The sequence below is a fragment of the Pleurodeles waltl genome, chromosome 7 (genome assembly GCF_031143425.1).
Source record: "Pleurodeles waltl isolate 20211129_DDA chromosome 7, aPleWal1.hap1.20221129, whole genome shotgun sequence".
Taxonomy (NCBI): domain Eukaryota; kingdom Metazoa; phylum Chordata; class Amphibia; order Caudata; family Salamandridae; genus Pleurodeles; species Pleurodeles waltl.
In genome coordinates this window covers 788,397,778-788,423,660 of record NC_090446.1, presented here as the reverse complement: position 1 = coordinate 788,423,660, position 25,883 = coordinate 788,397,778, and the positions used below count along the sequence as shown (strand labels likewise).

At 47.4% G+C, this 25,883-nt stretch overlaps 1 protein-coding gene across 1 annotated transcript in view; it reads right to left on the bottom strand.

The window, feature by feature from the left end:
• HSPA9 (heat shock protein family A (Hsp70) member 9) overlaps positions 1–25,143 on the bottom strand; it is a 324,302-nt gene extending 299,159 nt beyond the window's left edge. Inside the window, exons 1-3 of the mRNA XM_069199318.1 lie at positions 25,053–25,143; positions 24,583–24,798; positions 24,124–24,182 (exon numbers count right to left, since the gene is read on the bottom strand). Of these exons, the coding sequence (XP_069055419.1) occupies positions 24,124–24,182; positions 24,583–24,672 (149 nt within the window). The 5' untranslated portion in view covers positions 24,673–24,798; positions 25,053–25,143. The remainder of the gene's footprint in view (positions 1–24,123; positions 24,183–24,582; positions 24,799–25,052) is intronic.
• Positions 25,144–25,883: the final 740 nt, after the last annotated feature.

Sequence of the window (25,883 nt, the reverse complement as noted above, 5' to 3'; positions counted from 1 at the left end):
GCATACCTAAAACACATGTGGAATGAGTGTGGAGTGACTTACAAATTCACTACACCATACCATCCACAAACTAATGGCTTAGTTGAGAGATTCAACAAGACATTAAAAGGCATGATCATGGGGCTCCCAGAAAAACTCAAAAGGAGATGGGATGTCCTCTTGCCATGTCTGCTTTTTGCTTACAGAGAGGTGCCACAGAAGGGAGTAGGATTCTCACCCTTTGAACTTCTGTTTGGTCACCCTGTAAGGGGACCACTTGCTCTTGTTAAAGAAGGCTGGGAGAGACCTCTTCATGAGCCTAAACAAGACATAGTGGACTATGTACTTGGCCTTCGCTCTAGAATGGCAGAGCACATGGAAAAGACAACCAAAAACCTTGAGGCCAGCCAACAGCTCCAGAAGTTTTGGTATGACCAAAAGGCTGCACTGGTTGAGTTCCAACCAGGGCAGAAAGTCTGGGTTATGGAGCCTGTGGCTCCCAGGGCACTCCAGGACAAATAGAGTGGCCCTTACCCAGTGCTAGAAAGGAAGAGTCAGGTCACCTACCTGGTGGACCTGGGCACAAGCAGGAGCCCCAAGAGGGTGATCCATGTGAACCGCCTTAAGCTCTTCCATGACAGGGCTGATGTGAATCTGTTGATGGTAACAGATGAGGATCAGGAGGCAGAGAGTGAACCTCTCCCTGATCTTCTGTCATCAGACCCAAAAGATGGCTCAGTAGATGGAGTGATCTACTCAGACACCCTCTCTGGCCAACAGCAAGCTGATTGTAGGAGAGTCCTACAACAGTTTCCTGAACTCTTCTCCTTAACCCCTGGTCAGACACACCTGTGTACCCATGATGTGGACACAGGAGACAGCATGCCTGTCAAAAACAAAATCTTTAGACAGTCTGACCATGTTAAGGAAAGCATCAAGGTGGAAGTCCACAAGATGCTAGAATTGGGAGTAATTGAGCGCTCTGACAGCCCCTGGGCTAGCCCAGTGGTCTTAGTCCCCAAACCTCATACCAAAGATGGAAAGAAAGAGATGAGGTTTTGTGTGGACTACAGAGGGCTCAATTCTGTCACCAAGACGGATGCTCATCCAATTCCTAGAGCTGATGAGCTCATAGATAAATTAGGTGCTGCCAAATTCTTAAGTACCTTTGACTTGACAGCAGGGTACTGGCAAATAAAAATGGCACCTGGAGCAAAAGAGAAAACAGCATTCTCCACACCTGATGGGCATTATCAGTTTACTGTTATGCCCTTTGGTTTAAAGAATGCCCCTGCCACCTTCCAAAGGTTGGTGAATCAAGTCCTTGCTGGCTTGGAGTCCTTTAGCACAGCTTATCTTGATGATATTGCTGTCTTTAGCTCCACCTGGCAGGATCACCTGGTCCACCTGAAGAAGGTTTTGAAGGCTCTGCAATCTGCAGGCCTCTCTATCAAGGCATCCAAATGCCAGATAGGGCAGGGAACTGTGGTTTACTTGGGCCACCTTGTAGGTGGAGGCCAAGTTCAGCCACTCCAACCCAAGATCCAGACTATTCTGGAATGGGTAGCTCCAAAAACCCAGACTCAAGTCAGGGCATTCCTTGGCTTGACTGGGTATTACAGGAGGTTTGTGAAGGGATATGGATCCATTGTGACAGCCCTCACTGAACTCACCTCCAAGAAAATGCCCAAGAAAGTGAACTGGACTGTGGAATGCCAACAGGCCTTTGACACCCTGAAACAAGCAATGTGCTCAGCACCAGTTCTAAAAGCTCCAGATTATTCTAAGCAGTTCATTGTGCAGACAGATGCCTCTGAACATGGGATAGGGGCAGTTTTGTCCCAAACAAATGATGATGGCCTTGACCAGCCTGTTGCTTTCATTAGCAGGAGGTTACTCCCCAGGGAGCAGCGTTGGAGTGCCATTGAGAGGGAGGCCTTTGCTGTGGTTTGGTCCCTGAAGAAGCTGAGACCATACATCTTTGGGACTCACTTCCTAGTTCAAACTGACCACAGACCTCTCAAAGGGCTGATGCAAATGAAAGGTGAAAATCCTAAACTGTTGAGGTGGTCCATCTCCCTACAGGGAATGGACTTTATAGTGGAACACAGACCTGGGACTGCCCATGCCAATGCAGATGGCCTTTCCAGGTTCTTGCACTTAGAAAATGAAGACTCTCTTGGGAAAGGTTAGTCTCATCCTCTTTCGTTTGGGGGGGGGGGGGGGGGGGGGGGGGGTTGTGTAAGGAAATGCCTCCTTGGCATGGTTGCCCCCTGACTTTTTGCCTTTGCTGATGCTATGTTTACAATTGAAAGTGTGCTGAGGCCTGCTAACCAGGCCCCAGCACCAGTGTTCTTTCCCTAACCTGTACTTTTGTATCCACAATTGGCAGACCCTGGCATCCAGATAAGTCCCTTGTAACTGGTACTTCTGGTACCAAGGGCCCTGATGCCAAGGAAGGTCTCTAAGGGCTGCAGCATGTCTTATGCCACCCTGGAGACCTCTTACTCAGCACAGACACACTGCTTGCCAGCTTGTGTGTGCTAGTGAGACCAAAACGAGTAAGTCGACATGGCACTCCCCTCAGGGTGCCATGCCAGCCTCTCACTGCCTATGCAAGTATAGGTCAGTCACCCCTCTAGCAGGCCTTACAGCCCTAAGGCAGGGTGCACTATACCATAGGTGAGGGTACCAGTGCATGAGCATGGTACCCCTACAGTGTCTAAACAAAACCTTAGACATTGTAAGTGCAGGGTAGCCATAAGAGTATATGGTCTGGGAGTTTGTCAAACACGAACTCCACAGCACCATAATGGCTACACTGAAAACTGGGAAGTTTGTTATCAAACTTCTCAGCACAATAAATGCACACTGATGCCAGTGTACATTTTATTGCAAAATACACCCCAGAGGGCACCTTAGAGGTGCCCCCTGAAACTTAACCGACTGTCTGTGTAGGCTGACTAGTTCCAGCAGCCTGCCACACTAGAGACATGTTGCTGGCCCCATGGGGAGAGTGCCTTTGTCACTCTGGAGGCCAGTAACAAAGCCTGCACTGGGTGGAGATGCTAACACCTCCCCCAGGCAGGAGCTGTGACACCTGGCGGTGAGCCTCAAAGGCTCACCCCTTTGTCACAGCCCAGCAGGGCACTCCAGCTTGCTGGAGTTGCCCGCCCCCTCCGGCCACAGCCCCCACTTTTGGCGGCAAGGCTGGAGGGAACAAAGAAAGCAACAAGGAGGAGTCACTGGCCAGTCAGGACAGCCCCTAAGGTGTCCTGAGCTGAGGTGACTCTGACTTTTAGAAATCCTCCATCTTGCAGATGGAGGATTCCCCCAATAGGGTTAGGATTGTGACCCCCTCCCCTTGGGAGGAGGCACAAAGAGGGTGTACCCACCCTCAGGGCTAGTAGCCATTGGCTACTAACCCCCCAGACCTAAACACGCCCTTAAATTTAGTATTTAAGGGCTACCCTGAACCCTAGAAAATTAGATTCCTGCAAACTACAAGAAGAAGGACTGCCTAGCTGAAAACCCCTGCAGAGGAAGACCAGAAGACGACAACTGCCTTGGCTCCAGAAACTCACCGGCCTGTCTCCTGCCTTCCAAAGAACTCTGCTCCAGCGACGCCTTCCAAGGGACCAGCGACCTCTGAATCCTCTGAGGACTGCCCTGCTTCGAAAAAGACAAGAAACTCCCGAGGACAGCGGACCTGCTCCAAAAAGACTGCAACTTTGTTTCAAGAAGCAGCTTTAAAGAACCCTGCAACTCCCCGCAAGAAGCGTGAGACTTACAACACTGCACCCGGCGACCCCGACTCGGCTGGTGGAGAACCAACACCTCAGGGAGGACCCCCGGACTACTCTACGACTGTGAGTACCAAAACCTGTCCCCCCTGAGCCCCCACAGCGCCGCCTGCAGAGGGAATCCCGAGGCTTCCCCTGACCGCGACTCTCTGAAACCTAAGTCCCGACGCCTGGAAAAGACCCTGCACCCGCAGCCCCCAGGACCTGAAGGACCGGACTTTCACTGCAGAAGTGACCCCCAGGAGTCCCTCTCCCTTGCCCAAGTGGAGGTTTCCCCGAGGAAGCCCCCCCTTGCCTGCCTGCAGCACTGAAGAGATCCCTTGATCTCTCATAGACTAACATTGCAAACCCGACGCTTGTTTCTACACTGCACCCGGCCGCCCCCGCGCTGCTGAGGGTGAAATTTCTGTGTGGGCTTGTGTCCCCCCCGGTGCCCTACAAAACCCCCCTGGTCTGCCCTCCGAAGACGCGGGTACTTACCTGCAAGCAGACCGGAACCGGGGCACCCCCTTCTCTCCATTCTAGCCTATGCGTTTTGGGCACCACTTTGAACTCTGCACCTGACCGGCCCTGAGCTGCTGGTGTGGTGACTTTGGGGTTGCTCTGAACCCCCAACGGTGGGCTACCTTGGACCAAGAACTGAACCCTGTAAGTGTCTTACTTACCTGGTAAAACTAACAAAAACTTACCTCCCCCAGGAACTGTGAAAATTGCACTAAGTGTCCACTTTTAAAGTAGCTATTTGTCAATAACTTGAAAAGTATACATGCAATTGAAATGATTCAAAGTTCCTAATGTACTTACCTGCAATACCTTTCAAACAAGATATTACATGTTAAATTTGAACCTGTGGTTCTTAAAATAAACTAAGAAAAGATATTTTTCTATACAAAACCTATTGGCTGGATTTGTCTCTGAGTGTGTGTACCTCATTTATTGTCTATGTGTATGTACAACAAATGCTTAACACTACTCCTTGGATAAGCCTACTGCTCGACCACACTACCACAAAATAGAGCATTAGTATTATCTCTTTTTACCACTATTTTACCTCTAAGGGGAACCCTTGGACTCTGTGCATGCTATTCCTTACTTTGAAATAGCACATACAGAGCCAACTTCCTACACCTGCTGTTAAGTCAAAGGTACTTAAGAATTTGGCAGCACCTAATTTATCTATGAGCTCATCAGCTCTATGAATGGGATGGGCATCTGTCTTGGTGACAGAATTAAGACCTCTGTAGTCCACACAAAACCTCATCTCTCTCTTTCCATCTTTGGTGTGAGGTTTGGGGACTAAGACCACTGGGCTAGCCCAGGGGCTGTCAGAGTGCTCAATTACTCCCAATTCCAGCATCTTGTGGACTTCCACCTTGATCAAGTTAAGGAAAGCATCAGACTGTCTGAATATTTTGTTTTTGACAGGCATGCTGTCTCCTGTGTCCACATCATGGGTACACAGGTGTGTCTGACCAGGGGTTAGGGAAAAGAGCTCAGCAAACTGCTGCAGGACCTTCCTACAGTCAGATTGCTGTTGGCCAGAGAGTGTGTCTGAATAGATCACTCCATCCACTGAGCCATCTTTAGGGTCTGATGAGAGGAGATCAGGGAGCGGCTCACTCTCAGCTTCCTGGTCCTCATCTGTTACCATCAACAGATTTACATCAGCCCTATCATGGAAGAGTTTTAGGCGATTTAAATGGATCACCCTCTTGGGGCTCCTACTTGTGCCTAGGTCCACCAGGTAGGTGACCTGACTCTTCTTCTCTAGGATTGGGTAAGGGCCACTCCATCTGTCCTGAAGTGCCCTGGGAGCCACAGGCTCCAAAACCAAGACTTTCTGCCCTGGTTGAAATTCAACCATTGCAGCCTTTTGGTCATACCAAAACTTCTGGAGCGGTTGGCTGGCCTCAAGGTTTTTACTTGCCTTTTCCATGTACTCTGCCATCCTTGAGCGAAGGCCAAGTACATAGTCCACTATGTCTTGTTTAGGCTCATGAAGAGGTCTCTCCCAGCCTTCTTTAACAAGAGCAAGTGGTCCCCTTACAGGGTGGCCAAACAGAAGTTCAAAGGGTGAGAACCCTACTCCCTTCTGAGGCACCTCTCTGTAAGCGAAAAGCAGACATGGCAGGAGGACATCCCATCTCCTTTTGAGTTTTTCTGGGAGCCACAGGATCATGCCTTTTAATGTCTTGTTGAATCTCTCAACAAGGCCATTAGTTTGTGGATGATCTGGTGTAGTGAACTTATAAGTCACTCCACACTCATTCCACATATGTTTCAGGTATGCTGACATGAAGTTGGTACCTCTGTCAGACACCACCTCCTTAGGGAAACCCACTCTGGTAAAGATACCAATGAGGGCCTTGGCTACTGCAGGGGCAGTAGTCGACCTAAGGGGAATAGCTTCAGGATACCTAGTAGCATGATCCACTACTACTAGGATGTACATATTTCCTGAGGCTGTGGGAGGTTCAAGTGGACCCACTATGTCCACACCCACTCTTTCAAAGGGGACCCCCACCACTGGAAGTGGAATGAGGGGGGCCTTTGGATGTCCACCTGTCTTGCCACTGGCTTGACAGGTGGTACAGGAGGTGCAAAACTCCTTAACCTTCTGGGACATGTTGGGCCAGTAGAAGTGGTTGACTAACCTCTCCCACGTCTTGGTTTGTCCCAAATGCCCAGCAAGGGGAATATCATGGGCTAAGGTCAGAATAAACTCTCTGAACCCCTGAGGCACTACCACTCTCCTAGTGGCACCAGGTTTGGGATCTCTTGCCTCAGTGTACAGGAGGCCATCTTCCCAATAGACCCTATGTGTTCCATTTTTCTTGCCTTTGGACTCTTCCGCAGCTAGCTGCCTAAGGCCTTCAAGAGAGGGACAGGTTTCTTGTCCCTTACACAACTCTTCCCTTGAGGGTCCCCCTGGGCCTAAGAGCTCAACCTGATAAGGTTCCAGCTCCATAGGCTCAGTTCCCTCAGAGGGCAGAACTTCTTCCGGAGAAGAGAGGCTCTCTTTTTCTTGTTGTGTTGCAGCTGGTTTCCCAGCTGACTTTCCTTTTCTCTTGGTAGGCTGGGCCATTCTTCCAGACTCCAGCTCTACTTTTTCACCCTGTGCCGGACTCCAGGTCATTTCCAAGCAAACAGTCTACTGGGATATTTGAGGAGACCACCACCTGTTTCAGGCCATTGACCCCTCCCCACTCTAAAGTTACCATAGCCATGGGATGTACTTTAGTCTGATTGTCAGCGTTGGTGACTGGATAGGTTTGTCCAGTCAGGTATTGGCCAGGGGAAACCAGTTTCTCTGTCACCATAGTGACACTGGCACCTGTATCCCTCAGGCCCTCTACACTTGTCCCATTAATTAAGAGCTGCTGTCTGTATTTTTGCATGTTAGGGGGCCAGGCAGCCAGTGTGGCTAAATCCACCCAACCCTCAGAGACTAATGTAGCTTCAGTGTGGCACCTGATTTGCTCTGGGCACACTGTTGATCCCACTTGGAGACTAGCCATTCCAGTGTTAGCTGGAGTGGAGTTTGAAGTGGTATTTTTCTTGGGACAGGCCTTGTCTCCAGTTTGGTGTCAAGACTGACTACAGCTACGACACCAGGCCTTTTTGGGATCAAAGTTTTAACCCTTGTACCCAGAATTGTTTTGTGAAGAGGCTCTGGGCCCACCCTCCTGTGCAGGTTTTTGGGGGCCTGTAGAAGACTCTTTACTATTTTTGTTTTTGGCTGCCTCACCACCCTTCCCCTGGGGAGGTTTTGTGACCCCTTTCTTTTGGTCACCCCTTGTGGAAGTTTTGGACACCCTAGTCTTGACCCAATGGTCCGCCTTCTTTCCCAATTCTTGGGGAGACATTGGTCCTAGGTCCACCAGATGCTGATGCAGTTTATCATTGAAACAATTACTTAACAGGTGTTCTTTCACAAATAAATTGTACAGCCCATCATAATCACTTACACCACTACCTTGAATCCAACCATCTAGTGTTTTTACTGAGTAGTCTACAAAGTCAACCCAGGTCTGGCTCGAGGATTTTTGAGCCCCCCTGAATCTAATCCTATACTCCTCCGTGGAGAATCCAAAGCCCTCAATCAGGGTACCCTTCATGAGGTCATAAGATTCTGCATCTTTTCCAGAGAGTGTGAGGAGTCTATCCCTACACTTTCCTGTGAACATTTCCCAAAGGAGAGCACCCCAGTGAGATTTGTTCACTTTTCTGGTTACACAAGCCCTCTCAAAAGCTGTGAACCATTTGGTGATGTCATCACCATCTTCATATTTAGTTACAATCCCTTTAGGGATTTTCAACATGTCAGGAGAATCTCTGACCCTATTTATGTTGCTGCCACCATTGATGGGTCCTAGGCCCATCTCTTGTCTTTCCCTTTCTATGGCTAGGATCTGTCCTTTCAAAGCCAATCTTTTGCCAATCTTGGCTAACTGGATGTCCTCTTCACTGGAGTTATCCTCAGTGATTTCAGAGAGGTTGGTCCCTCCTGTGAGGGAGCCAGCATCTCTGACTATTATGCTTGGAGTCAGGGCTTGAGAGGCCGTGTCCTCCCTAGGTAGGACTGGTAGGGGGGAATCATCCTCCAAGTCACTATCATCATCCTCTGTGTTGCCATCCTCAGAGGGGTTGGCCTTTTCAAATTCTGCCAACAGCTCCTGGAGCTGTAGTTTGGAAGGTCTGGGGCCCATTGCTATTTTCTTTATTTTACAGAGTGACCTTAGCTCCCTCATCTTAAGATGGAGGTAAGGTGTGGTGTCGAGTTTCACCACATTCACATCTGTACTAGACATTATGCTTCTAAAAGTTGGAATACTTTTTAAGAATCTAAAAACTAGTTCTAGAATCTAATTCAAACTTTTACCAAACTTTTAAACTCTAAAAGCAATGCTAACAGGGACTAACACAAGGCCCTAGCAGGACTTTAAAGAATTTAGACAAAATTTCAAAATTGCAAAAAATCAATTTCTAATGACAATTTTTGGAATTTGTCGTGTGATCAGGTATTGGCTGAGTAGTCCAGCAAATGCAAAGTCTTGTACCCCACCGCTGATCCACCAATGTAGGAAGTTGGCTCTGTATGTGCTATTTCAAAGTAAGGAATAGCATGCACAGAGTCCAAGGGTTCCCCTTAGAGGTCAGATAGTGGCAAAAAGAGATAATACTAATGCTCTATTTTGTGGTAGTGTGGTCAAGCAGTAGGCTTATCAAAGGAGTAGTGTTAAGCATTTCTTGTACATACACACAGGCAATAAATGAGGAACACACTCTCCGAGACAAATCCAGCCAATAGGTTTTGTTATAGAAAAATATATTTTCTTAGTTTATTTTAAGAACCACAGGTTCAAATTCTACATGTAATATCTCATTTGAAAGGTATTGCAGGTAAGTACTTTAGGAACTTTGAATAATTACAGTAGCATTTATACTTTTCACATAAAACACAAATAGCGGTTTTAAAAGTGGACACAGTGCAATTTTCACAGTTCCTGGGGGAGGTATGTGTAAAGAAATGGCTCCCTGTTGCAGTTACCCCCCACTTTTTGCCTGATACTGACTTGACTGAGAAGTGTGCTGGGACCCTGCTAACCAGGCCCCAGCACCAGTGTTCTTTCACCTAAAATGTACTTTTGATTCCACAATTGGCACACCCTGGCATCCAGGTAAGTCCCTTGTAACAGGTACCCCTGGTACCAAGGGCCCTGATGCCAGGGAAGGTCTCTAAGGGCTGCAGCATATCTTATGCCACCCTGGGGACCCCTCACTCAGCACAGACACACTGCTTGCCAGCGTGTGTGTGCTGATGAGAAGAAAACGAGTAAGTCGACATGGCACTCCCCTCAGGGTGCCATGCCAACCTCACACTGCCTATGCAGTATAGATAAGTCACCCCTCTAGTAGGCCTTACAGCCCTAAGGCAGGGTGCACTATATCATAGGTGAGGGCACCAGTGCATGAGCACTATGCCCCTACAGTGTCTAAGCAAAACCTTAGACATTGTAAGTGCAGGGTAGCCATAAGAGTATATGGTCTGGGAGTCTGTCAAAAACGAACTCCACAGCTCCATAATGGCTACACTGAATACTGGGAAGTTTGGTATCAAACTTCTCAGAATAATAAACCCACATTGATGCCAGTGTTGGATTTATTAAAAAATGCACACAGAGGGCATCTTAGAGATACCCCCTGTATTTTACCTAATTGTTCAGTGCAGGACTGACTGGTCTGTGCCAGCCTGCTGCTGAGAGACGAGTGTCTGACCTCATGCGGTGAGAGCCTTTGTGCTCTCTGAGGACAGAAACAAAGCCTGCTCTGGGTGGAGGTGCTTCACACCTCCCCCCTGCAGGAACTGTAACACCTAGCAGTGAGCTTCAAAGGCTCAAGCTTCGTGTTACAATGCCCCAGGGCACTCCAGCTAGTGGAGATGCCCGCCCCCTGGACACAGCCCCCACTTTTGGCAGCAAGTCCAGGAGAGATAATGAGAAAAACAAGGAGGAGTCACTGGCCAGTCAGGACAGCCCCTAAGGTGTCCTGAGCAGAGGTGACTGACTTTTAGAAATCCTCCATCTTGTAGAAGGAGGATTCCCCCAATAGGGATAGGAATGTGACCCCCTCCCCTTGGGAGGAGGCACAAAGAGGGTGTACCCACCCTCAGGGCTAGTAGCCATTGGCTACTAACCCCCCAGACCTAAACACGCCCTTAAATTTAGTATTTAAGGGCTCCCCTGAACCTAAGAATTTAGATTCCTGCAACTAACAAGAAGAAGGACTGCTGAGCTGACAAACCCCTGCAGAGGAAGAACAGAAGACACCAACTGCCTTGGCCCCAGACTTACCGGCCTGTCTCCTGCCTTCCAAAGAAACCTGCTCCAGCGACGCTTTCCAAGGGACCAGCGACCTCTGAATCCTCAGAGGACTGCCCTGCTTCGAAAAAGACAAGAAACTCCCGAGGACAGCGGCACTGCTCCAAAAGAACTGCAACTTTGTTACAAGGAGAAGATTTAAAGACCCCTGCAACTCCCCGCAAGAAGCGTGAGACTTGCAACACTGCACCCGGCGACCCCGACTCGACTGGTGGAGAACAAACAACTCAGGGAGGACCCTCCGGCGACTCTACGACTGTGAGTAACCAAAGTTGTCCCCCCTGAGTCCCCACAGCGACGCCTGCAGAGGGAATCCCCAGGCTCCCCCTGACCGCGACTGTCTGAACTCCATTTCCCGACGGCTGGAAAAGACCCTGCACCCGCAGCCCCCAGCACCTAAAGGAACGGAACTTCGGTGCAGGAGTGACCCCCAGGAAGCCCTCTCCCTTGCCCAGGTGGTGGCTACCCCGAGGAGCCCCCCCCCCTTGCCTGCCTGCAACGCTGAAAAGATCCCTTGATCTCTCATTGAAAACCATTGTGAACCCGATGCGTGTTTGCACACTGCACCCGGCCGCCCCCCGCGCTGCTGAGGGTGTACTTTCTGTGCTGACTTGTGTCCCCCCCCCGGTGCCCTACAAAACCCCCCTGGTCTGCCCTCCGAAGACACGGGTACTTACCTGCTGGCAGACTGGAACCGGGGCACCCCCTTCTCTCCATTGAAGCCTATGTGTTTTGGGCACCTCTTTGACCTCTGCACCTGACCGGCCCTGAGCTGCTGGTGTGGTAACTTTGGGGTTGCTCTGTACCCCCAACGGTGGGCTACCTTGGACCCAAACCTGAGACTTGTAAGTGATTTACTTACCTGACAAAACTAACAATAACTTACCTCCCCCAGGAACTGTGAAAATTGCACTAAGTGTCCACTTTTAAAACAGCTTATTGTGTTTTATGTAAGAAGTATACATGCTAATGAAATTATTCAAAGTTCCTAAAGTACTTACCTGCAATACCTTTCAAATGAGATATTACATGTAAAATTTGAACCGGTGGTTCTTAAAATAAACTAAGAAAATATATTTTTCTATAACAAAACCTATTGGCTGGATTTGTCTCAGTGTGTTCCTCATTTATTACCTGTGTGTATGTACAACAAATGCTTAACACTACTCCTTTGATAAGCCTACTCCTCGACCACACTACCACAAAATAGAGCATTAGTATCTCTTTTTGCCACTATCTTACCTCTAAGGGGAACCCTTGGACTCTGTGCATGCTATTCCTTACTTTGAAATAGCACATACAGAGCCAACTTCCTACAGTAAAGTATTGTTATTTTTAGCAGGTAAGTAAATCACTTACAGGTCTCAGTTTTGGGTCCAAGGTAGCCCACCGTTGGGGGTTCAGAATAACCCCAAAGTCACCACACCAGCAGCTCAGGGCCGGTCAGGTGCAGAGGTCAAAGAGGTGCCCAAAACACATAGGCTTCAATAGAGAGAAGGGGGTGCCCCGGTTCCAGTCTGCCAGCAGGTAAGTACCCGCGTCTTCGGAGGGCAGACCAGGGGGGTTTTGTAGGGCACCGGGGGGGGACACAAGCCCACACAGAAAGTACACCCTCAGCAGCGCGGGGCGGCCGGGTGCAGTGTGCAAACAAGCGTGTCTCTTCAGCGGTGCAGGCAGGCAAGGGGGGGGGCTCCTCGGGGTAGCCACCACCTGGGCAAGGGAGAGGGCCTCCTGGGGGTCACTCCTGCACAGAAGTTCCGTTCCTTCAGGTGCTGGGGGCTGCGGGTGCAGGGTCTTTTCCAGCCGTCGGGACTTTAGGTTCAGGCAGTCGTGGTCAGGGGGGAGCCTCGGGATTCCCTCTGCAGGCGTCGCTGTGGGGGCTCAGGGGGGACAACTTTGGATACTCACGGTCTCGGAGTCGCCGGAGAGTCCTCCCTGAGGTGTTGGTTCTCCACCAGTCGAGTCTGGGTCGCAGGGTGCAGTGTTGCAAGTCTCACGCTTCTTGCGGGGATTTGCAGGGGTCTTTAAATCTGCTCCTCTGTAACAAAGTTGCAGTTCTTTTGGAGCAGTGCCGCTGTCCTCTGGAGTTTCTTGTCTTTCTTGAAGCAGGGCAGTCCTCAGAGGATTCAGATGTCGCTGGTCCCTTGGAAAGAGTCGCTGGAGCAGGTTTCTTTAGAAGGCAGGAGACAGGCCGGTAGGACTGGGGCCAAAGCAGTTGGTGTCTTCTGTTCTTCTTCTGCAGGGGTTTTTCAGCTCAGCAGTCCTCTTCTTCTTGTAGTTTCAGGAATCTAAATCTTTAGGTTCAGGGAAGCCCTTAAATACTAAATTTAAGGGCGAGTTTAGGTCTGGGGGGTTAGTAGCCAATGGCTACTAGCCCCGAGGGTGAGTACACCCTTTTTGTGCCTCCTCCCAAGGGGAGGGGGGCACATCCCTAATCCTATTGGGGGAATCCTCCATCTGCAAGATGGAGGATTTCTAAAAGTTAGAGTCACTTCAGCTCAGGACACCTTAGGGGCTGTCCTGACTGGCCAGTGACTCCTTGTTGTTCTCATTATTTTCTCCGGCCTTGCCGCCAAAAGTGGGGGCCGTGGCCGGAGGGGGCGGGCAACTCCACTAGCTGGAGTGTCCTGCGGTGCTGGAACAAAGGGGTGAGCCTTTGAGGCTCACCGCCAGGTGTTACAGCTCCTGCCTGGGGGAGGTGTTAGCATCTCCACCCAGTGCAGGCTTTGTTACTGGCCTCAGAGTGACAAAGGCACTCTCCCCATGGGGCCAGCAACATGTCTCTAGTGTGGCAGGCTGCTGGAACCAGTCAGCCTACACAGATAGTTGGATACAGTTTCAGGGGGCACCTCTAAGGTGCCCTCTGGGGTGTGTTTCACAATAAAATGTACACTGGCATCAGTGTGCATTTATTGTGCTGAGAAGTTTGATACCAAACTTCCCAGTTTTCAGTGTAGCCATTATGGTGCTGTGGAGTTCGTGTTTGACAAACTCCCAGACCATATACTCTTATGGCTACCCTGCACTTACAATGTCTAAGGTTTGGCTTAGACACTGTAGGGGCACAGTGCTCATGCACTGGTGCCCTCACCTATGGTATAGTGCACCCTGCCTTAGGGCTGTAAGGCCTGCTAGAGGGGTGACTTATCTATACTTGCATAGGCAGTGAGAGGCTGGCATGGCACCCTGAGGGGAGTGCCATGTCGACTTACCCATTTTGTTCTCACCAGCACACACAAGCTGGCAAGCAGTGTGTCTGTGCTGAGTGAGGGGTCTCCAGGGTGGCATAAGACATGCTGCAGCCCTTAGAGACCTTCCCTGGCATCAGAGCCCTTTGTACCAGAGGTACCAGTTACAAGGGACTTACCTGGATGCCAGGGTGTGCCAATTGTGGATACAAAAGTACAGGTTAGGGAAAGAACACTGGTGCTGGGGCCTGGTTAGCAGGCCTCAGCACACTTTCAATTCAAAACATAGCATCAGCAAAGGCAAAAAGTCAGGGGGTAACCATGCCAAGGAGGCATTTCCTTACACAGACTTTCAAATGTCGTGTCTTCGTCAGGTAGCTCAACTTAGGGTGGAACTGGCCTGAAGATGGACATGCCTCTCTGACTATTAATATTCCACCTCTCTCTGCACCAGATGGGCCCTGGTGTACATGCGTGTGAGGGGGGGGGGGGGGGGGGGGGGTGTCAGCATCGCATCACCTCTGAGGGAAGCCAAGTCTGCATACCAAATGTGGAAAGTTCTTTGAAGTCCACTGCCAGAGCAGGCTTTGTTCTTGACTGCCCAAGAGCACAGGCTCTCACCTTTGGGGGTCAGAAACGTATGTGGTGGCAGGCTGGTTAAGACTAGTCAGCCAGCACATTAGTAAATATTTCAGGAGGCACCTCTAAGGTGCCCTCTAGGTGAATGTATTAATAAATCTATCACTGGAATCTGTGTGGATTTGTTAATGCGAGATGAATGCTACCAAATATCCCTGGTTTCAGTGAAGCCATTGTAGGAAGTTGGCTCTGTATGTGCTATTTCAAAGTAAGGAATAGCATGCACAGAGTCCAAGGGTTCCCCTTAGAGGTAAAATAGTGGTAAAAAGAGATAATACTAATGCTCTATTTTGTGGTAGTGTGGTCGAGCAGTAGGCTTATCCAAGGAGTAGTGTTAAGCATTTGTTGTACATACACAGAGACAATAAATGAGGTACACACACTCAGAGACAAATCCAGCCAATAGGTTTCGTTATAGAAAAATATCTTTTCTTAGTTTATTTTAAGAACCACAGGTTCAAATTTCACATGTAATAGCTTGTTTGGAAGGTATTGCAGGTAAGTACTCTAGGAACTTTGGATCATTACATTAGCATGAATACTTTGGTCATAAAACACAATAAGCTGTTTTAAAAGTGGACACTTAGTGCAATTTTCACAGTTCCTGGGGGAGGTAAGTTATTGTTAGTTTTCACAGGTAAGTAAGTCACTTACAGTTCTCAGTTTTTGGTCCAAGGTAGCCCACCGTTGGGGGTTCAGAGCAACCCCAAAGTTATCACACCAGCAGCTCAGGGCCGGTCAGGTGCAAAGGTCAAAGAGGTGCTCAAAACACATAGGCTATAATGGAGAGAAGGGGGTGCCCCGGTTCCAGTCTGCCAGCAGGTAAGTACCCGCGTCTTCGGAGGGCAGACCAGGGGGATTTTGTAGGGCACCGGGGGGGACACAAAGTAGCACAGAAAGTACACCCTCAGCAGCGCGGGGGCGGCCGGGTGCAGTGTCGGGTTTCCTTCAGGTTTCAATGGGAGACCAAGAGGTCTCTTCAGCGGTGCAGGCAGGCAAGGGGAGGGGCTCCTCGGGGTAGCCACCTCCTAGGCAAGGGAGAGGGCCTCCTGGGGGTCACTCCTGCACAAAGGTTCCGTTTCTTTAGGCGCTGGGGGCTGCGGGTGCAGGGTCTTTTCCAGCCGTCGGGAAATGGAGTCTAAGACAGTCGCGGTCAGGGGGAGCCTGGGGATTCCCTCTGCAGGCGTCGCTGTGGGGGCTCAGGGGGGGCAACTTTGGTTACTCACAGTCGTAGAGTCGCCGGAGGGTCCTCCCTGAGCTGTTTGTTCTCCACCAGTCGAGTCGGGGTCGCCGGGTGCAGTGTTGCAAGTCTCACGCTTCTTGCGGGGAGTTGCAGGGGTCTTTAAATCTGCTCCTTGTAACAAAGTTGCAGTTCTTTTGGAGCAGTGCCGCTGTCCTCAGGAGTTTCTTGTCTTCTTTGAAGCGGGACAGTCCTCAGAGGATTCAGAGGTCGCTGGTCCCTTGGAAAGCGTCGCTGGAGCAGGGTTCTTTGGAAGGCAGGAGACAGGCCGGTGAGCTCTGGGGCCAAGGCAGTTGGTGTCTTCTGGTCTTCCTCTGCAGGGGTTTTCAGCTTTGCAGTCCTTCTTCTTGTAGTTGCAGGAATCTAACTCTTTAGGTTCAGGGAAGCCCTTAAATACTAAATTTAAGGGCATGTTTAGGTCTGGGGGGTTAGTAGCCAATGGCTACTAGCCCTGAGGGTGGGTACACCCTCTTTGTGCCTCCTCCCAAGGGGAGGGGGTCACATCCCTAATCCTATTGGGGGAATCCTCCATCTGCAAGATGGAGGATTTCTAAAAGTTAGTCACCTCAGCTCAGGACACCTTAGGGGCTGTCCTGACTGGCCAGTGACGACTCCTTGTTATTCTCATTATTTTCTCCGGCCTTGCCGCCAAAAGTGGGGGCCGGCAACTCCACTAAGCTGGAGTGTCCTGCGGTGCTGTGACAAAGGGGTGAGCCTTTGAGGCTCACCGCCAGGTGTTACAGCTCCTGCCTGGGGGAGGTGTTAGCATCTCCACCCAGTGCAGGCTTTGTTACTGGCCTCAGAGTGACAAAGGCACTCTCCCCATGGGGCCAGCAACATGTCTCTAGTGTGGCATGCTGCTGGAACCAGTCAGCCTACACAGATAGTCAGTTAAGTTTCAGGGGGCACCTCTAAGGTGCCCTCTGTGGTGTATTTTACAATAAAATGTACACTGGCATCAGTGTGCATTTATTGTGCTGAGAAGTTTGATACCAAACTTCCCAGTTTTCAGTGTAGCCATTATGGTGCTGTGGAGTTCGTGTAAAACAGACTCCCAGACCATATACTCTTATGGCTACCCTGCACTTACAATGTCTAAGGTTTTGCTTAGACACTGTAGGGGCATAGTGCTCATGCACTGGTACCCTCACCTATGGTATAGTGCACCCTGCCTTAGGGCTGTAAGGCCTGCTAGAGGGGTGTCTTACCTATACTTCATAGGCAGTGAGGCTGGCATGGCACCCTGAGGGGAGTGCCATGTCGACTTACTCATTTTGTTCTCACTAGCACACACAAGCTGGTAAGCAGTGTGTCTGTGCTGAGTGAGGGGTCTCTTAGGGTGGCATAATACATGCTGCAGCCCTTAGAGACCTTCCCTGGCATCAGGGCCCTTGGTACCAGAGGTACCAGTTACAAGGGACTTATCTGGATGCCAGGGTGTGCCAATTGTGGAATCAAAAGTACAGGTTAGGGAAAGAACACTGGTGCTGGGGCCTGGTTAGCAGGCCTCAGCACACTTTCAATTCAAAACATAGCATCAGCAAAGGCAAAAAGTCAGAGGGTAACCATGCCAAGGAGGCATTTCCTTACAGCCATCATGTAGCTGAGGAAACTCGCACTGACCAGTGTGCAGCAAATGTACATAAAATTGCTTCCCTGATCACTGACCATGTCTAAGAATCGACTAGAGACATAAACGGGCATATCTGCTCTTACAGATATGTCCACACATGTAATATAGTGGACCTTGCCTTAGGGCTGAAGGTGTGCTGTAGGGGTGACTTACACATACCTCATGCAGTGTCAGGCTGTGTGCCATGTTGTGTTTTCACTTTTAACAGCACCAAGACACGCAGCCTGCAATGGCAGTCTGCATGATCTAGGCAAGGGGTTCCTTAAAGTAGCACAACACATGCTGCAGCCATTAGGGACCCTTCTTGGTACCCATGCCCTAGGTACCTGTGGTCCCATTTACTAGGGACTTACAGGAGAGCCAAAGGTTTTGCCAGGTGGGGGAACAATTGTTCAGTTTTAGGGAAAGAGATCTGGCACTGGGACCTGGATAGCAGGAACCTAGAGCACTTTCTGTGAAAACTGCATTGAATACTAGGCAAAAAGTGTGGATGACCATGTTAAAAATGGCACTTTCCTACAGATAAAGAGGTTTGTAGGTGGCCCACGACTGACTGCAGTGAGTCAGTCAATAATTGAGGTAAGGGAAAAGTAGTATCCCTAACCTCCGAAGAGGGGCAGCAGCCACCACCATTACTTTTGTGAACCCCAAAGGGTCACTGGTGAGGACGATAGGGAGCATGGCAAACTGAAAATGCACCTGGTCTACCTTGAATCACAGACAGCAAGTGTGATACACACAGGGACGCTACTTTCCTATTGTTCAAAGGCAGAATTTACTTTCTCGCTGAACATGCCTGAGCCATGGAAAGGCATATCCAAGGGAAGCATGTACAAGTCTAGAAGAGGAATGCTTGCTAAAAGCCCAACCACTGGCAATTGTTAGGGGTGGCACTCCAATCCAACGTTTTTGTGCTGACCATGCCACCTCAGTTTAGACCCAGCCCTCACCAAATCTGTCTTGTCCCTACTCCAGCATGGGACCCGCGTCTGCAAACCCCTTTGGCATATGGCTGGGTCAAAACTGAGGTTTCATGGTGAGCATAAGAACGATGGGTTGGGGTTCCACCCCAAGTGACTGCCAGTGGTTATGAGAAAGTTTAATTTCTATGTTTCATGCAGTTCGCATTTACTCCAACAGCCAGGTTTCATTTATTCCTGTTGACCCATCCAAGTGTTGTTCTATTTCTAAGAAATGCTTATCTGTTCATATACCACTAACCACCAACTGCATCTCTGACTCGAACTGATGAGATGTACTATTTCTTCAGTCTTGTAATAGCTGAAGACTTGTTTTAAAATAGGAGGCAACTGGTGTTAGCTGAAGACTCCTAGAAATTAATGAGTGGTGTGTTTTCACCCTGGAAAGTCCCCAGCTAGGCCTTTTTTAAACTTAGGGTTTAAACTAATGAGGGAAAAGATCAGAAGTCTAAAAGTGGTATATCTGTCAGGAACATGTATAGCCATATCCTTTAAAGAAGTCTTTCCCAAACTTTTGACTCCCGAGGACCCCCACTCAATCACTGCTGAAAGCCGGGGACCCCCAAGCTATACGTATGATTTAAATTTCAAACATTAAAACAGTAATTCTCAAAAAATAAACAAACAAGTACACAAAAAACAAACTCAAAATAGTAAAGATATAATTGTTTTATATTGGAAAAATGTAATGGGAACGTTGGTGCTCCATCTCGGCAACTAACTTATCAATGTTTGGTTTTATTCAGGAAAGCTGAATCCTCAAGTCAGATTCTACAATTCCCAAGCGATTTTTTAGATACATAAGCTTCTTCATTTGATGTGTGGTGGGGAAAGGAAATAAAAACCTTAAGGGCCTCACCTCTCCATAGCCTGTCTGTCACATGTATTTAATTTGATTTAGAGCACCCCTCATAGCAGTGTAGGGTGTCAAAACACTTTACAGGGGACTACAAGGTGTAGGATGCACATCATCCATGCTGGTAGACATTTTCTAAGAGTGCTTGGTCTGGAGAAACACAAACTCAGGATTCAGAACATAACACGGCCGCTAGCCTTGACTTTAATAACAGTGTACTCCTATGCAAACTTTTTTTTTTTTTTTTTTTTTAACAGCATAAGAATAATGAAAGAATTGGGGAAAAAACAACTTTTTAATGTGTTCCAGTTCATAACTCACTGTGCTAGATTATGACTAACTTATGAACTGCACAATAACAAACGAATATCTGTGACAAAAGCAGTAACCCACTGCGCTATGCACATAAAATGTGGTTCTTTGAATGATACGCATTCTTTGCATCTGGCATATTAACCATCTGCGCTACCTCCAATGAGTCAAAACTGCCACTAGACAAAACTCCCACCTCTCCAGCAGGTACTTTAATCACCAGTTATCTTGACACTTTTTTTGTAGGAAAGCTTACACTGAACTTTGAAGTGCTTTTAATGCTGCTGCACAAATGAATACACAGATATAAAAGCACCAACATATTTCTGTAGCGGGCCCAGTTGGAGAAGGGTCTTCCTGCCGATCCAGGCCTGCAGACCCCTGGGAATGTGTCACGGACCCCTCTGGGTCCGCGGACCACAGGTTGGGAAATGTTGCTTTAAAGGATGCGTGCACGCACTGTGATATTTTTGTGTTTCTCGACTCCCCTGTTTCAATTATAACCAGTGGAGTCTTGAAAAAAAAAAAATATATTGCATGTTTCATTCAGCATTGTTGCTGGTCTGAAGGCTATAAGGCTCTCTGTAGCGCGGCAGCTAAACAAGATGCTTTTCCACATCTGTATTCTGTCTTATTTGTGAGCAGTGACATTATTTAAGCTCTATCAGTTAGACAATTTGCAAGCATTCCTCCCATTTTGTGTTTTTGATGTCATGCCCTAAAGGTCCAAGAGAAAGCCCAGATGTAGACTGGAACCCAACTGAAGAGTCCAGAACAGGGCTAATCTGGTCGTCAGTTGTTTATGTTCTAGTTTAGGGAGGACCTGGCAGTTCGAGCTCAACTGTTACTATTGCAGCAGGTTCAAAACGGACTTGCATATGGCTGGGTTCAAACTGAGGTGGAACGGTGGGCAAAAGAATGATTAGTTGGAATGCTACCCCAAGCAATAGCCAGTGGTTAGAATTTTTGCAAGCATTTCTCCTATCACCTTTTGTATGTCTGACATGCCATCCCAATAAGCGGACTGTTAACAGGGCTCTGACCAGGTGCCCATTATCAGCAGGGGTGTGGAATTTATTAAAATATCTACTTGTCCAGTGGACAGGTTGCTTCTCAAATCTACTTGTCCTGTAAAAAGATCTACTTGTCCCTTTGGTGCCATGTAGTGTGGCGACAAATTATGGCAGCAATCTCATTATGTAAGTGCTCTGATAATAGCCTCTCTGATTATGCCAGGGCTACTACCATAGTAGGGCTTAAATACTTGCAGTTTCAATCCCTACTGTAACAATTTCCTTATTTTGCCACCTTTCTGCAGATCTGCATACTGGGGCTGGAGGAAGCAGTAAGCAATAGTTCTAGGGCTGGAATGCCTTTGAGTCTGCAAACCTACTAACCTGCATGTTTTAAAGATTTTTACCAGCTTCTCTCTAATATTTTCCCATAATAAGAAAGGTTGGACATTTACTCCTGACAATGGCAGAATTAGAACTTCTTCCAGTGTTGGGAAGAAAGTGGCTGGAGGGAAAATGAACTTGCAAATGCTCAATAGATTTTTACATGAGCAAATCTACACATCGTATTTACCCATGCTAAAATACAGTTCACAAATATTTTATAGGGTACAACATATACCATGGGTGCACTTTTGTGACTTTCTTTAAGAATTTGGGGCCAGATGTAGGTAGGTTCAGATTTGCGACCTGCAAATTGCGAGTCGCAAATCCGAATGTAGGATGGTGTCCCTGACACCATCTGTGATTCGCAAGGGCTTCGCAAATGCCCACCTCATGAATAATCATGAGGTGGGTCGCAATTTGCGACCCCCTCGTGAATGGCGGCCCTCACAGGGATGGTGGCCTGCTGGAGACAGCAGACCACCATGTCTGTGACTGCTTTTCAATAAAGCAGTTTTTTTTTTGTAATGCAGCCCGTTTTCCTTAAAGGAAAACGAGATGCATAACAAAAATGAAAAATGAAATGTTTTCGTTTCATTTTTTCAGAGCAGGCAGAGGTCCACAGGACCACTGCCTGCTCTGAAAAAATGTTTACAGTGACATTCACAATGGGGAAGGGGTCCCATGTGGATCCCTTCCCTTTTGCGAAAGTGTTAGCACCCATTTGAAATGGGTGCAAACTGCGATTGGTTTGCACCCGCGTTCGTGGTCACAAAACAATCCTACATTGCACTGCGAGTCGCAATTAGGAAGGGAACACCCCTTACTAATTGCGAGTCGCAAACCCGTTTTGCGATTCGGTAACCAGGTTACCGAATCGCAAAACTGGGTTTGTGCATCGCAGTGTGCTTTTTGCATGTCGCAAACAGCGAAAGTCGCTGTTTGCGACATGCAAAAAGCTACCTACATGTGGGTCTTGGTCCCTAATTAGGTCTGGTGTTAACAAAGACATTTTGTTTTTATTAAACTTCTATTTCTCTCTCTTTCGGCCGGCTTTACTGTGAGTGATCGCATTCTGCTCTTCCACAAGGAGCATATTGCCACACAAAGTAGTTTTGTTCAGTGTCAGGAACTACAGTGGCAATCAGTGACGTAACTAAACTGGAGGGTGCCCCTTTGTAAAGAACATGGAGGAGCCCCCTCTCCAGACTCACTCAGGGCAGGTGCTGTGCTGAAGGGGCCCCCTGGAGGGCGGCTGCGGGGCCTTTGTTATGCCGCTGGTGTGCTTTTAGAGAGTTCAAAAACTTTTTTGGGGGGGTTTGCCAGTGTTTGTTACAATGTTGAGGGCCTGGTAGCTCCCACAACAATAAAGTGTTACAAAAGCCATGTCAAAACAAGACACGCATTGATGAAACTAAAAGACTTATAAAAATATGTCAGATCAGTTGGCTTTGTCAGTGTTTGTTTATTTTCATGCTTCCCATAATCGTGTTGAAAATGGTTACACTGATTTTCCATTAGAAATATTTTTGGGAAATACTAGCATGCATCAACACATTTTACTAAATGACACTTCATTTGCATATAATCAGAGAGCATTCTGGGAGCATTAAACTTAGCCTCATAGCCTAATCTTTTCAAACATGTGTATACACGTTTTTTTTTTTTTTGTACTGGAACCAACGTCCGTAGTGAAGTGTGACCTTAAAACATTTATTTACAGCACTCACCCTAATAATGAAGACTTTCAAATAATGAACCATAAATACAAGTTCGAACAGCATTATCTTTTGGAAACACATTACCTCAACTGCAGAGAGTTCCACTCTCTGTAAACAGACAGCTAAAGGGTTTGTGCTGCAGGGGGTTGGGCCTACTTGTCCCAAGGACAAAGTAAACATAAAAACTTGTAGCCCTTGACCTCAAACAAGATGTCCCGGGCGTCGGGCGATAGGAATTCCACATCCCTGATCAGTAAGGACCTTGCTGAAACATTACACACCAGACGGTCTAGCCATTACAAATGACCTCTCCACTGTTGGCAACCAAGTATCCGAGGTATGTATTACCAGCCTCAACAGGAATTGGTTAACTCACTGGTAAAGGTCAATGTTTAGTTCCTGACTTTCTCTTATTTTACTCATGCAATCATCTGTACCCTCATGCTGCTGTCAAATTTCAGGCTAAGGAAACCTAAATCTCTATTTTTCAATTAACTCACTGCTGCCTTAGATAATATGTATTTCCGTAATTATATATTGGATGGTGGTTCAACTGAAAATTAACTTGTCTTGACCAAATAGCACCACCCTCCCCCAGCCAATCCCACACTGCACCTCCATTTCCATCCTCTTAAACCAAGTTGCAGTTTTATTACTAATCACCTCAGATAGCTTGATCTCCAACTCTCATACGTCATTTCGATGAAACATACGGTGACTCAATTGCTACAACATTCTTTGGCAAAAACAACACAAAGGTCAGTAAAAGGGGTGACAACATGTGATCTACGTTTTAAAACTGAGAAAAATGCTTTACGAGAGATTCAAAGAATTTAAGTAAAAAAAATAAAAAAATCGAGCCCTGTAACTTTTCAATATGTGCATGTATCTGTATTTTTCCCATGTCACCTTCACTAAAGAATGTACTTGCCACAACCATCCTCCAAGTCTGAGGAAGTCTATATTTAATGCTTCTCTGTTATTTCTGCAAGTGTACTGGAGGTGCAGGATCAGCAAATGAGCAATTGCTTACGTAAGCATTGGATCATAACAAATGGCTCAAATTTAACTTTCCCTTTTCATTACTTTGGTTAACGTTCATTAAAACTCTCCATGTTACTGTTACCTTGACTTATCACACAGTATTTTTTTTTTTTTTTTTTTTTTTTAACTACCTCAATTACGAGCCAATTATGTTTCACGGTGAATGACCCGAGTAAAACCCACATGCAGATACAGAGTTCGGTCACACAATCTAATGGACAAGGGAAGAATTCTGACCAAATCTGCCGGTACCCTCAATTACTTTACAATTAATCTCACCAGCAGGTTCACTGGTTAACAAACCAAGTGACCCAAAAGTGGACAATTAGTTATGGCGGTAAACATGGACGTTCAGCACACTGCACAACTCGGCGTGCTAAAATGTGGTACAATTCAGCCGTACTGCAAAGGCCATTAAACTTCCACTATTTCATTCTCAGTATTACTTACGCATAACTCCGTCTGGACACTGATCTGATGGCCTCTGGGTTAAATCCATTCCATTTAGTCTGCAAACAGAGTAAAAACTGATGTGTCATTAAGCTGCTTTACAACACAGCATTGTAGAACCACAAAAGGCATCCTATCCACTTTAAGGGAAGACGACGAAATAGCATTCTTATTTTTCCACTTTACATCCCCATGCTGGAGGTATATAAGAGATTTGGAATTAGACTTATTTTCTGTAAAAATGAAAGTAAAGTGTCAAAAAACAGAACGTGAAAAAAACTTACAAAAGCAGCCTTTGCTGAGAAACATGCTAGATAGAAAATCTTCACAATCCTTTACTTTTGTACTTAATTCAAAACAGGTTGGGTGAAGGGGGGAGTTGGTAGACAAGAAAATGGAATTCACTACACCGAACTACCTCTAACCTTTCGTTATCCTTCTTGTAGTTATTAATCTTACCTGAGGGGCACAAGTACCGATGGCGCGACCATAACCTATGTTCTGGGCCTTGCTTAGGACGAAGGAAGCTCTGCTGCGGAGTCCGAACATGCTGCAGCCGGCTGAGTAACCTTGGAGAGAGAAGGTATTGAGCCACACGCTGACAATTACACAAACCAAGAGAACGAGGACAACCCACGACACCTACAACGTCACGTTCTGGAAGTCTCGGAGAGCCTGAGTACAGGACAAGGAAGAAGACAAGAAAAGATGGTCTGCTGGGCGGCCATTTTAAAAGGTGGTCCTAAACGTCTACGGAATGGGAATTTACAAAACATGTTTGCGTTATGTAAAACAAGGGAGCAGGCTTTATCATAGTAATAATGGTGTGCAAAAAGGATGTGTATCTAACCATTTTATGCTGATATTTATATATATATATATATATATATACACAATTGTTCGTTTATAGTACCCGTCCGAGCACTTACCGATATCCTTCTCTCCACCTCGTTGCTTGAGAGTTTAATTATTTTTCAGGCTTTTTGTTTGAGATGCAAGCGTCACAAGCACAAACCTCTTACCAATGACAATCCTTGTAACATTACAACTGAAGCCTGAAATGAGTTGTTTTATGTGTCCTTTTACTATTTCCCTGATATGTTCTAAAGCTCGCAGGACCCTTGCCGGCGTCCCTTATTTTGCCTGTTTCATTGTGCCGCTGTCTGTGAATACGGGAATACGGGAAGCTTCTTATATCATGTAGTATTTTTTGATCAAGCTTGTCAGTCTTGTCATTGTAATCACACAAGTTTGCATTTTAATGTATTTCTTCGACGGGGATAGTAAAGCGCTATATGTAAATTCCAAATCATGCAATTGCTCTTTGGCTTCCTTTCCGGCCTTGATGGGGCGTGGCTTTCAGTGACAGCCTCTTTTCAAGGTCAGCAGGGGCTACGGGCGGGATGCATTTACGTCACAGTCTGACATCAGAGTATTTACGTAGGCTTAAATCTTTTGAGGCGAGTTACTTGGGGTTGCGTCAGTTCAGAAGTTGTTGCAGGATGATTACTAGTGGTGGACACTTAGGCGTGGGGTTAGTACCAATGTAATAGGGTTTAGGAGGTAGGATGAGAAACAGCCGCACACATGCCAACATTTTAGAGCTGGTAAGTGTGAGATGTGAAAAAAATAGGCTGCACAATATATTTTCCCGCCTATGTTAGCGAGGCTGACCTTAACAAGTAAACTTACAAGGTGACGCAAATAGGTTGATGAACCTTTTGACTCGCGTTTAAGATGGACCCACCATATATCCCGTA